General features: G+C 35.2%; 1 protein-coding gene across 1 annotated transcript in view; it reads left to right on the plus strand.

Moving 5' to 3' along the window:
* Positions 1-12,813, plus strand: part of CCDC171 (coiled-coil domain containing 171) — a 237,488-nt gene that overhangs the window by 81,347 nt on the left and 143,328 nt on the right. Inside the window, exons 13-17 of the mRNA XM_081151147.1 lie at positions 4,211-4,317; positions 6,067-6,156; positions 7,176-7,376; positions 9,928-10,095; positions 11,618-11,806. Of these exons, the coding sequence (XP_081007273.1) occupies positions 4,211-4,317; positions 6,067-6,156; positions 7,176-7,376; positions 9,928-10,095; positions 11,618-11,806 (755 nt within the window). The remainder of the gene's footprint in view (positions 1-4,210; positions 4,318-6,066; positions 6,157-7,175; positions 7,377-9,927; positions 10,096-11,617; positions 11,807-12,813) is intronic.

Here is a 12,813-nt window from a genome sequence, read left to right on the forward strand (position 1 = left end):
ACTGAAGTTGATCTGGGCAAGTGACCATTCGAAGAGGTCTATCCACACACATACTCTTGCCCAAACCACCTTGTTACCAATTTTCCAATTGTGTTCTGAGTCCCTGACTATTTAGCCAAACTGTTAGCTACCACCTACAAATTGGTGTATATTTGTACTTTTGGTTATGTGTCGTTTCTGGAAAAATGACAGGTTCATTACTTGAAATTCTGCCTCCTGGGAAGATTTTACTTCACTGTCCTTCAGGGTCACCTTTGAGTGGGACTGTAGTGCTGCAACTGCCTACTTTCAAGTAGTGTCAGCATATCATACAGAACCATATTTTCCTCCATTAGCCAACTGGTCATAGAGAACTTTCCATGGGTCCAGGGTGTGGGTTAAGAGAGAGCAAGCAATTTAACAAGAATAGGGCCCATGAGAGCCTGGACTACTTGCTCCTGCAAATTATTTGTGCCTTCAGGACTTGCTTGAACCCAGTTTTGTATATACGCTTTCACTTGATGATAGAGTGCTATTGTGTATGTTCAAATTTATGGGTTGGTGGATCAGACAATAACCATTTTAGGATGGGCAACTCATGGTAAATTGGTGGCTATGCATGCAGTATCTTCTGAGGATTAGTAGCAAGTCAAGTATAAAGATGATTTTCAAGAAAAGAAGAGTTATTTGTAGAGGATGGCCAAACTTGACTTGCTTGAATTGGAGCAGTCAGAATGGTATCTTGGTAGAGAACTAGGTGGAACATGTCACGTCATTTGGAATGGAGAGTTGATCAAGATTTCTACAGACTGGATTATGACAGAGAGCTAGAGTTGATACAGCTCTGAGGTAGGGCAGGGAAGGTACATTGCTGGCATTGCCAGTTGAAAGAAACTGTTTTGGTAGTTTTTACTAAAAGGATAAAAGAAATAGCTTCATTCTAGTTGCCAAGAAATATACTGATTTGCTCCAACAACGAAACTACGTCTTTACCTGCAGTTAAACTGGAGTCACATGTGATTATGCTTGCAGTAATTTACTGTCATTCTCTAACATCCATCTGTATTCTGCACAAGCCAGATAGGTGAGTTGAATGCTGATGCGGTTGGAATAACCACCCCTTTACCTTGTCAGTCCTTAGCAGAGGCACTAATCTCTGCAGTCTCTCAAGAACTATGGCATTACTTTTGATTTACTGTTTCCCTAGGTAAGAGTTCTAGTGATTTCCACATACTTTTTATCCACTGTAAGTCCCTCTCTCATGGGTGAGGTAACCAATTTGGACGTTGTGCCAGATTCTGCATTTGTCTTTTCTAACTATGCGTTGCAAACTACGGAAATAACTATGAGGTGGGTTCAGGTATCTCCTAGGCCCACTGGAAGTAGATCTTAGCCACAACTCAGTTAATCACCTGACCTGTATAAACTCCTACCTAAACTGGTGAACCACAATAGTATTGTAGGTCTCCAGGGATAGAGTCCATGCAGATCCAGTGTCCAGTTACCCCAGATCAGTACGGTCAGTGTCCCTTCCCCAATGCATGAGTACTCTGGTAGCAGGTCCCATGTTTCTTTGAGGCCCCCTCCTCGTTACTCAAGGTTAGACAAAAGGACTTTCCCCCCTATTCTGAGGATGAACATGACTACTCATATTCTATAACATACCTTTTTTAAAAAAGCTCAGTCCTTTGTCTCATATTCTCTCCATTATTTCCTAGTAATTCTCCCCTTTGGAGGTCTTTCAGAAAACTGAAGTAGGTAAGACAGTGCTTGAGAAGGTGGGGGAGATAGAGTCACCTCATTCATTGCAACTTATTGTCTCTATAGTAGAACTGTAGGTTAGTGGTGTAATATAATAACACCAACTTGAAAAATAGTGGCTTATCTGAGTCATGTAAAAATACTTAGTTTTTGAGGTTGTCTAAAGGGAAACATTTAAATAGAGGGCTTGGAATCTTTTCTTATACCCTGCTCCCTCCTGTGGACTAGATTTCCAGGGGGTACCCAGAGTTGAAATGTACTTAAAAGTGAGAGAGATTGAAACAGGCAAGATGATGCAGAATTACAGGCTGGTGTCCATGTCAGACACACACACATACAGGGAGAGGGACAAACTCAGAAGATTTTCTGGTGTTATTGAAATACTAAGTCTTCTGAAGCATTCTTTTGTTCATTTGGACTCTTACTTGAAAAGCCATTTATGACCACTATTCAAAATTTTTTTAGACTTTATTCTTATAGGGTAGCTTTAATAGTCTATTGTTTTTTGGGGCCATAGTGCAGTGATTAGAATGTTATTAGGTTAAATTAAGTAAGTCGATAAGGTCCTGGGTCCTGAGTGACCCTTTCTTTTTATTTATAATCATTTTGTCATTTTAAGGGACCAGTAAGTATATCTTTTTATAATGGATCTAGTTGGGACATAAAACATACTTTGCATTTCAACTGAACTTTATTGTATAAACATTTTCAGACAGAGAAACGAAACTTTATTTTACGTAGACTGTAAGAATGTGTATGGGTCAGTAAGGAGAGGGCATTTTGTTCCTTACCCCTCAACACTCATGTTAAGATGATTTTATTCTTCTGAATTTCTCAGAGGAAATTTTCTTCCTTATTATAAAAGCTAGCAGATTTCCTTAGTGTCCTTGAATGATTTATTCATGGCCTACTTGTGTAGTAGCAAAAGAAAAGAATTATACATTACATTTTTTATCTTATGCAAGAGAGCAATTTTAAATATATATATTTGGTAAGACCTTTAATAAAATTTTTAATGAGTTGTCTTTCCAACTCATAGTCTTCTCCATTATTATGGCTTAGAGCAGTGCTTTTTTCCCCCCTTGCCTGGAATATGTGTTGTTCCCATATTACTTTTGTTTTTTAAGTTAAATATTCTTCTGTTTAGGAAAATCTGAGGTGTACCCATACTAAAGATAGTATTTAAATTATACTTTGATGAATATACTAAATTTATTGATACAATCTTGTCTAAGATTAAAACACTAAATATCAGTACTCTGAGATGAATAAAGCTGGTCTGTCATTAACCAAACATCCCCCTTTTTCTTTCTTTCCTTTATTATTGTCTTCTTCCCTATTCCCCCTAAGTTCTAGCAACTGAAAACTTGAAGGATGGATGAATGATTTTATATAATTACTCATTTACTCTCTCTCCGCCTCTTTTTAGACTGTAAACTCTGTGAGCACGGAGACTACACCAATCTTGTTCACTTCCATATACCTAGTTCCTAGGATTAGTATGTAGTAGGAGTTCAGTAAATTAGTTGATTGAATGAATCAATGAACAATAAAACATATACTATGAATGGTTCTTTTAAAAATTTTCTTTGTTGAAAATGTGTTTACTGTCCATTGAAATAGTTAGATTGTAAATAATGGGGAGGAATTATAATAGGGGAAGAAAAATATTTTTAATAAGAGTGTTTTTAAATTTGCTACTTGTTTTTTAACAAAGAGTAGTACAATAAACAATCAATTTAAAGTGGCTTTTGAAACTAAACTATTGATTATTTTGGATTAATATTTTGAACTGCATTTTACCATGTGACCTTGATTAGCTCAACTAACTTACGGCCTAACAAAATTAAAATAGTTTGAGGGTATAATGCGGAAATACTCATATTTTTACAAGGAGTATCAGTTTTAAGGGTTTTAATTGAAACATGATGTGGACCTATGTAGATAATAACATATTCATTATTTATTTCAAATTGTAACTTGAGAATTTTAAGGATTGAAGAATATTTCCAAGCATAACAGAAAATTATGTGCCCTTGGGTTCAGAAATTATTACTTAAGCAAAATAGGCCTGACTGATCAGAAACACAAGGACAAAGTAAGGATACATAACTCCTCCAGACAATGTTAGTATAGACTGTTCATTTAATTGTTGGATGACAGGTGTGTACAAACACTTCAGTTACTTAGGGTATAGGGAAAAAAAACAGTTCACTACTGACTACAATGTGCGCCTTGTAAGGTACAAAGTAGCCATAAATTAGAGCTTGACATATTATGAAACTTAATTTGACCACTTGTTTAGAAAGACTATTAATATTTGACTATACAGCAGTATGTTTTGGAGAATGATTCTATGCATGTCTCATAATGTCCTTTTGCTCTAATTGTAATATCTCTGTTACTGTTTGCTTAGCTTTTGCCTCCTTGTGACGTTAAGGGTATACTTTCATCCTGTATTTTTCTCTAGGCAGCCACAAGGACAAAGCTAAACCTCCCAGCTTCTCTGTTGTCCTTGAGAATTTGAGGCGTACCTTGACAGATTACCAGAACAAGCTGGAAGATGCATCTAATGAGGTAACACTTGCACTGTGTGGCTGCACACATATAGCCTTCGGCCTGCATCAGTACGTATCCCTTGCTTGTTACAAAGGTCAAAGAAATTGGGAATATTGAGTTGGCAGCTTCACGGATACAAAAAATAATAAATTGTCTGTCATTGTTCTTTAAGTGTGGCCTGAAGTCGTGTCTCACTTATGTTTTTGTAACTTAGGCCACAAAATTATTTTCAAAGTTATAAAGACTCCCGTCACTCTTGTACTTCAAAATCCAGTTATTTTAATTTAATACAAAAGCTATGCAAGTCATTTCAGTTAATGTGTTATATTTAAATTTTAATGTGTTTTTATGAAATTTGCAGTAGGTGGTGGAAATTTAGGTGTTGTCAGTATTTTAGGCTAAGATTTCTACAAATTGTGGAGTCTGAATAAAAAGAGGTAAGTTAGTTTTCATCCTTTGAAGTGAACAAAGTGTTGACAGAAGTTTTTAAAAACAATTGTCTGACATAGCCTGGAATTTTTAGTTTGCTGATTGAAAAAGTGCATGGTTCTATTTTTCATCTCATTTGTATTATTTAATGTATGGGTTGATAATTTTCTTGGGTATTAAAATATTTAATGAATTTGTGTTTTAAAAATTGAAGAGTTTGCTTAGTTACATTTTGTCAGATTAGAGAATATAATGTAATTATATTAAATACAGTTAGCTAGCAAAACAACAAACATTTTTCGAACCAAAAACAAACTACACAGCATGGAATTTAGTGTTTATCCTTCTGTTTATCTGGTTCATTCATGTAATACGAAAGCTATGAAACCATTACAGTTCCCATTTCAGAAGGGGCTTATTTTACTTTAGTTTAATAAGGTGAATAAAGAAGGAAAGTGAGCCTTCTTAAAACTCTCCGTAATTGTTCAAAAGGCATCAAAGACAGTGACCATCGAAATAATTACATTTCTATAAAGAAAAAATATTGCTAAGTCTTTCCCAGTGAGACAAGACAACCTGTATCGTTAGTAGTTTATGAAACTCTTCTGAGGCCTCAGACTGGAAGCCGCAGGGTAACTCGGAACATGTTACCCACAGCGAATTGTTATTTGGGAGGATGGCTGTCACATGATCCTCAGCACAGTTGAAAAGTCGACTCAGCAGGCTTTGGCTTCGCAATGCTCTTTGTTGTGAACCAGTGCCAGAGACAGCAGTGGGGAGACCGAGGGGGTGGCTGCAAAGAAAGCAAAAAGAGCAGTCTGACAGAAAGAAGAATGAACTGTCAAAGAAAATAAATCACAAGCGGAGCAGGACCAACTGATGACCTGCCACAGCCTTCCCAGTAGGACTGCATGTGACCGACCCTGAAGTCGTCACACGGAGGGAGACCAGTGAACACTCGTGATGGATGGAAAGAAGCGTCTTCTACTCTGTCCTTTTTCTTTCCTTTTAGATGCCACTGCTTCTGGCAGTTTGGTCCAGCAGGGTTTTAAGAATAAAGTTATATTTGTTTTAGTAAGAATGAAATCCTTTGTCCAGACAGCTAGTGAAAACACAGGAACATCACTGACATTTTAAGCTTGAACGCTTTCTTTTCGTTTTAGCCACGTGAGCTTGTGACAGAAATTACATAGTTAACCACAAGAAATAATTTTTAAGGCTCTTAATTACTATTCAAAAATTTATATTAAGTGATTGCATGAAAACATTTAAAGATTAGCTTTTGAGTTACTCATCCTTGAAAAATATAAAAAAGTTACTTACATTTTCTTTTATCAGCTAAGCAGCGTGAATAATGCTAAGGAAAAGGCATCTACTGAACTTGATTCTACCAAACAGAAGATAGAATCTCACACTAAAAATATAAAGGTATTATGATTTTAAATAACATTTTCCTTTTGTATTAGAAACAAATATAATTATTTAGGGAACCTTTTAAAGTAGAGATATCTGAAAATATAGCTATCTATTTCTTATTAAGTACATTTGGGTACAATTTTAATTTTTTATTTTTGATCAAAGTAACAGGAATGTTTTTTTCATTAAAAAAATAAAACTTGATTAGACATTGTTCTGGTTAATGGAAAAATTTATTTCCCAGACTTAATTATAATACAATAAATTAAAGAATTGATTTGAGATGTAATGTCTACCTTTAGATACATCGTAAACATTTTACATAAGCACATCGGTATTTGGAGTCAGTTTCCATCATTTTAGGGTGGAGCCATCAGTTTTAGTACTTCATGCCTACTGGCCGAGACCACACCTGGCTCAGGTCTAGGACAAGTTTATTTTCTTTTCTATGCCGCTTTTATGTACTACATTTTTGCAAAACTATACCGAAGCAACTCTCAGAGTTGCTCAGTATTGTTGGATATCTTTGTGTTGGTTCATACTGCATTTGTCCTTGATGCACTTCATAGAATTTAAGGTTAAGGAATAAATAGTTCAGCAGAATTTTATGCCACATATTTTAGATTTGTATTAGTATTTGGAATTTCACAGAGAAGGAAATTTTCTTATATTAAATGTAAGAAATTTATTCTTAAAATTGTTGTTTACATGTTATTTAAAATTTTTTTGAGTTACTAAGTTATTTTTTTATAATGGGTTGAAAGAAAAGAACTTTTTGGAATAAGCTGTCTCATTAGTACTTTATGTTTAAATGCTAAAACAAAAAACTTTCTAATTTTGCAGCTAAAATAATTGTATTTAGATAATACATTCAATAAATACCTTATTGTTCAGCATTATAATTAAATGCTTGCCTTCGTGATTGTTTTATGTTAAAGCTTTGGAAGCCTTCATTATGTATTTTATTTTTGTGTCCCCCACCCCTGGATTGCCAGCCATCATACGACCTCTGTTTTTGGTGTCTCCTGCAGGACCTTCAGGATAAATTGGTTGATGCCAGTAAAGAATTAAGTCACTTACGCACCAAGTGTGCAGATAGAGAGGCTCTCATCGGCACTTTAAAAGTGGAACTGCAAAATGTGCTGCACTGTTGGGAGAAAGAAAAGGCACAAGGAGCCCAGTGCGAATGTGAGCTGCAGAAGCTTTCCCAGGCTTTCCACAAAGACACCGAGGTATTACCTGAGACCACATGACTTGGCAGGAAAGGCCTTTCACTAATCGCAGTTTTATAAATTTACTAACATCTGCTGGCTGTTTTTACTCTTACTTGGTTTAATTCAAAAAATTCTTCTGAGCCGACCGCTTTGGAATATGCCTGCCAGCTGCAAAACCAGTCACTCCATTACTCCTGTGTCATCTTGTTTTGCGGGAGAAGTAATACAGACTAACCGTCTCTCACTGTACAGCTGATTTTCTCTATCCAGAACATCAGACCTCAAGCAGCTATTCTCCTAATAGCCTTGTTAGGTTGGCCTGATTGCTAATGACACAGTTATTATTATTTTTATTTCAGTAGTTCAGTAGCTAGGCATGGTGGAAAGAATATGTTTTTTTGTAGTCAGAAATACCTAGACTTGGGTCCTGGTACTTCTGTTTACAAACTGTGAATATGGACAAGTCACACAGTGTAGCCTCTCCACATCTGAGTTTCTTTATTTGCAAAGCAGGAATACTATTAGCTTTAATAGATAGTCTCCTTACCCTTTATATAAAAATTTAGAAAAATATAAATTCCCCAAAATTAAAACTTTTATTCGGGTGCCATAGAGAGTGGCCTATTTATTTTCATTTATTAATCACTTGAAGCGTGATGATAAAACTTTTATATTCCATATGAGCCGTGTGAATGGAATTATATTTTCTTTTACCCATGGGATGTAGAGCTAGTCTGGCTAGTGTGAAACCGGTTTATCTGAGTCGTCCTGCATATTGAGTTCATTACTCCAACAAATATGAACATGCATGCCAAGAGAGTAAAAAGGAAACATTCTTTCCCTCTTTTTGCAGTCTGGGATTTAAATTGTGTCCACATGAAGGGGCTGGAATTGTTCTACACATCAGATAATGATTAAAGTAAAGGAAACTAGAAGCCTGACTATATTGTAAAGTCAGCATGTCTACAACAATGTGGTTGGGTTCAACATGTGTGAATTGATTTTGGATCTTAAGAGTCTCTTTTCACGCCAAATGGGTGATTATCATGCGTGGTTTATCACAGCCCAAGCAAAAAGGACATAATGGCGACACAATGAATTATCCTCGAGGACGAACTCAATGGCAAAATGTGCGGGGGGGTGGAGTGTGGGGAGGGTCCAAGTGCCTGAATATTACAGTTGCTTAGTTATATTTAATAAGGTTTTTAAACATCTCAACCCAGTTGAAAATGCAAAAGACATCTTGAATTGCTTAAAAAAGAAAAAGGCATAGCATATATATGAAGACTCTTCTGATATCCTAACTCAAGTTTATGATTCTGATTACATATTTAGATTTTTTGGTTTTTAAATTGTTATATTTGGAATAAAATAAGGTGGCATATAGGGAGAATTAAAATACACATTTTGATACATATAAAACTTTCCCCAAAAATTCTAATTACAAACCTTTACATATGCTATATTCAGTTTTTCTTATCTAAAATTAGAATTTCTATTTTTCCCCCATTAAAATCTCTCTTTTAAAAGTTTTTCTTTTTCTGCTAATATATTAAAAAATCTTGAGGGAGCTTATTTTATCTATACGAAATATTCATTTTGCAGCTTCACAGTTTCCTGGTCTTGAGGTCCATTCTTTGGGACTGTATAGATGGAAACCTTATAAAGACAGTATTTGGCATTTTAGTAAGTAAACTCTCCTTGTGTGCTCAAGATGGGATCAGCTTTTTACTGAGTTCTATAGCAGAGTATTTCTAAGTCATTAAACAATGGATAGTTTAGTTATTGCAATCACAATATAATTTCAAAGAACTTTTTTTTACATATTTTTAATTGGATGGTTTTGAAAGTATGTCTTGGGCAGCTGTGCCCCACCCCCTTTTTTGACTGTTACTTTGTAATGTTTAAACACCTACAAATGCCCCTTGTGCCAAACACTATATGAACTTATAGTGGAGAAAACAAATGAGCCTGTCTTCCATATCTTTCATATCACTGTCTGCTTCGCCTAAGGGGCTTGGGATAGATTTCCTGTAAGTGGTAAGTTAACTGGAATCTCTGGAGGGCGAAAGCTGAGTAATTGTGTACCTGTAAAGTACAGATATTGGTGTAGCTTTTTCTTTCACAGAGTTGAGTAACATTCTTCTCTCTATAATGGTGTTTTGACTTAAAATAACATGTTTTAGCAAATGTACATATGAAATTATAGAATTATCACACAGACTTTCAGTTAGAATTGCTTAGAAACAACTTGTTCAGATTCCTCATGTTACAGCTGAGGAAGCTGAGGCCGGAATATGCACTTTCTAAGAACACATCTCAGTAGTAGCCAGGCTGGGGTCAGATTTCAGATTTGGGCTTTGAATATTAAGTGTAAGCCATTCCCAGTTTCTATCTGATGCTTAGTTTTGAATGTAAAAGAAAAAGTCACCAAAGTGACAATATTCTGAGACTTGAGTATTTTAATTCCTCTCCAGGTTTTTGAAATAAATTCTTTACCATGTGCATTATGTGTTTTACTTCTTACAATGTTTACATACTGGAATTAATTTCCTTTTTTACCTCACAGGAGAAGCTAACCTTCCTTCATACCTTGTACCAGCACTTGATAGCAGGCTGTGTGCTCATAAAACAACCAGAAGGCATGCTGGATAAATTCTCTTGGTCTGAGCTTTGCGCAGTCTTGCAGGAGAATGTTGATGCCCTGATCGCAGACCTCAACAGGGCTAATGAGAAGGTAACTGTCCTCAGGCACCAGATACCTCTATTAAATTCAGTGACATTTGTCCACATCACAGTATCATTAAGAGGGGCTGACATTCATCTTATTTCAAAAAGAATTTGGATGTTAATAATTCAATACCATTAATTATGGCTTGTCTACAACTCAGTTTGATGCCATTGCTGTGGGCATGTAAATGTGACTGAAGTCTGTATGAAGTCTCTAAGCTCCACTTTCTGTGCAGGACATGCTAATACTACTAGCCAGTATTAGCCACAGGGACCTAATTAAAAGAAAATAAATTAATCTTACTGATGAAGCAATTCAAAGAACTTAGCCATTTACATTAATAAACCAACTCTTTATGTTAGCATAAAATAGAAACAAGATACAGTTATTCAAAAAAATGATCTTAAAATTCTTTGCTTAGGAAATAATGAGGTGTTACTTTAAAAGCAGTTAAAAATTTTAAATTATGTTTATGACATTTCTTGAAATATAACAAACTGTGTATTACCAAACCCATTCAGTGCTTTCGCTTGTAAGAAATATATATTGTAGGAGAAAATGGTACACTTTTATAGTCACTTTATCATGAACAAGCTTAGGAATTTGTCTTTCAAAAATAATTTAAAAACTTTCTTTTGGTTATAGAAAATCAAAATGGCTTAGCATACCGACATATGTCACCATTAAAGATAGTGATTCTTATCCTGGGTCTTCTGAACTGATCAGAACTATGATTATGTGGTCTAGTTCCCAGATCTTAGTTGCAATGACATTTGCTCTTAAGAGACATGAAAAGAAAAACTGTTCCCCAAAGTTTAGTTTTAATCTTTAATTTTAGGGTGAGAGAGAGAATTTTGCCTTGGTCTGATTGTCAAACACTACCATTGGCGCTGAGAAGTGGGATTGAGGAAATGAGAGAATAAATTGTGAGGCACAGATGCTGTTCATGATTGTGAATGTGTTTATCATGGGTTTGAAAATTACTGATAATTAAAATGAGTTCATGTGTTAACCCTCTGAGATGGTGTTATATTCTAATAGATTTTCATAGTTTCAAAACATCATTAATTGTCATACATGTTAGATGATGAAGATTTTCTTTTCAATGTTTTGAATGTGAAATAACAAATGGTTGGAAAATTCTGCTTTATTGTATGTAAAATATTTATATTTTGGTAAATCTCATTTAAATACTTCCTTTCCCATTGAGATATCTGAATAGCCTGAGCTTTGGATCTAGAAGTAAGAATATTCTTCTTAATTTTTCTTTTTAGTAAAATGGGTCTCAGAATGAGTAACTTTCTTAGAAGAATAAAAGATTTGTCATCTAAGCATACAACTGACACCATTTTCTGCTAATATATGATACTAATTCCCCGTTCATCATTTATTTTCATTTTAACTTAGAATGTTTATATGATATCAAGGAATAAAATATATTAGAAAATTTTGGATATTTTTTGGAGGAGATGATGCATGGAAATGGTTTGTCAGCATAGCTTATTCTCTGTTGCATTTCCCCATTTAGATAAGTCATCTAGAGTATATCTGTAAAAACAAATCTGACACGATGAGAGAGCTTCAGCAGACCCAGGAGGACACTTTCAACAAAGTGGCAGAGCAGATCAAAGCCCAGGAGAGCTGCTGGCAGAAACAGAAGAAGGAGCTGGAGCTGCAGTACTCGGAGCTCCTCCTGGAGGTGCAGAAGAGGGCCCAGGTACGCTGCGTCTACAAAGAGCTTTAACAATGGATGCTCCGTGTATTCCAAAGTGCCATTGTCAAGTCCGTTGAAACTTCTCAATTACCACATAGAACTTGTTAGGCACAGGTGATTCATATGATTACGTGCACGCACGCACACACACGTACACATAAATGGGTATGTGTTGTGTGTGCAGGAGTATTAAGGATTGTCTTTCACTTAAGTTTGGAAGTAGATGGCTTTCTGGCTAAAATATCTCAGAATGCATTGATCAATTGAATGCTAGATTTATATTTCCTTTTAAAATAAAAGGTTAAGAGGTTTGGTAAAATATTGTCACTTTTAGTATGGGCATTTTTTATCCAGTTTACTCCCCTTATTAGGGTTCCTATGTGAGCCATTGTTTTAATTCTTTTGGGGTTGAAATTTGTTATACCTCTTGACATTGTATAAGAATTAGAGTTATAGTTGTAGACCCTGTAGCAAAATAATTGACTGTGAGATGTATTATTTCTTCTATGTTGGATTCCATTGAGAACAAGAGTTATGGGTAGTTAACCTAACCATATTTTTTCCTGCACAAATTTTTGTCAACATAATTTATTATTGTTAATTGTCATTCCTGCCCAATCAGGAATAACATATTGTAGCGTATATGTTTTTTTCATGTTGAATTTAATAATAGGTCCCTTGTTTTTAAGATACGAGACTTAGGTTGTATATTCTTTCCATGCTTGATTCAGTATTTAACCTCTTATTTGGTCCACTCATATGTATATTGGCTAGTATAATTAGTTTGCCAGTAAACAGTTTTGGATTCCTTAAAATAAGACCATTCTGTTTTGCAAACCTAAGGGCCTTATGTGAACTACGCCTTTTTCTATGAATTTAAATGAATTAATACACACTCTCTCTCTCTTTTTTAAAAAAGTATATCTTCATTGATTTCAGAGAGAGGAAGGGAGAGAAAGAGAGAGAAAATCAATGATGAGAGAGAGTCATTGAGCGGCTGCCTCCTGCAC

This window comes from Miniopterus schreibersii (genome assembly GCF_964146895.1).
Source record: "Miniopterus schreibersii genome assembly, chromosome: 11".
In the NCBI taxonomy this organism is placed as follows: domain Eukaryota; kingdom Metazoa; phylum Chordata; class Mammalia; order Chiroptera; family Miniopteridae; genus Miniopterus; species Miniopterus schreibersii.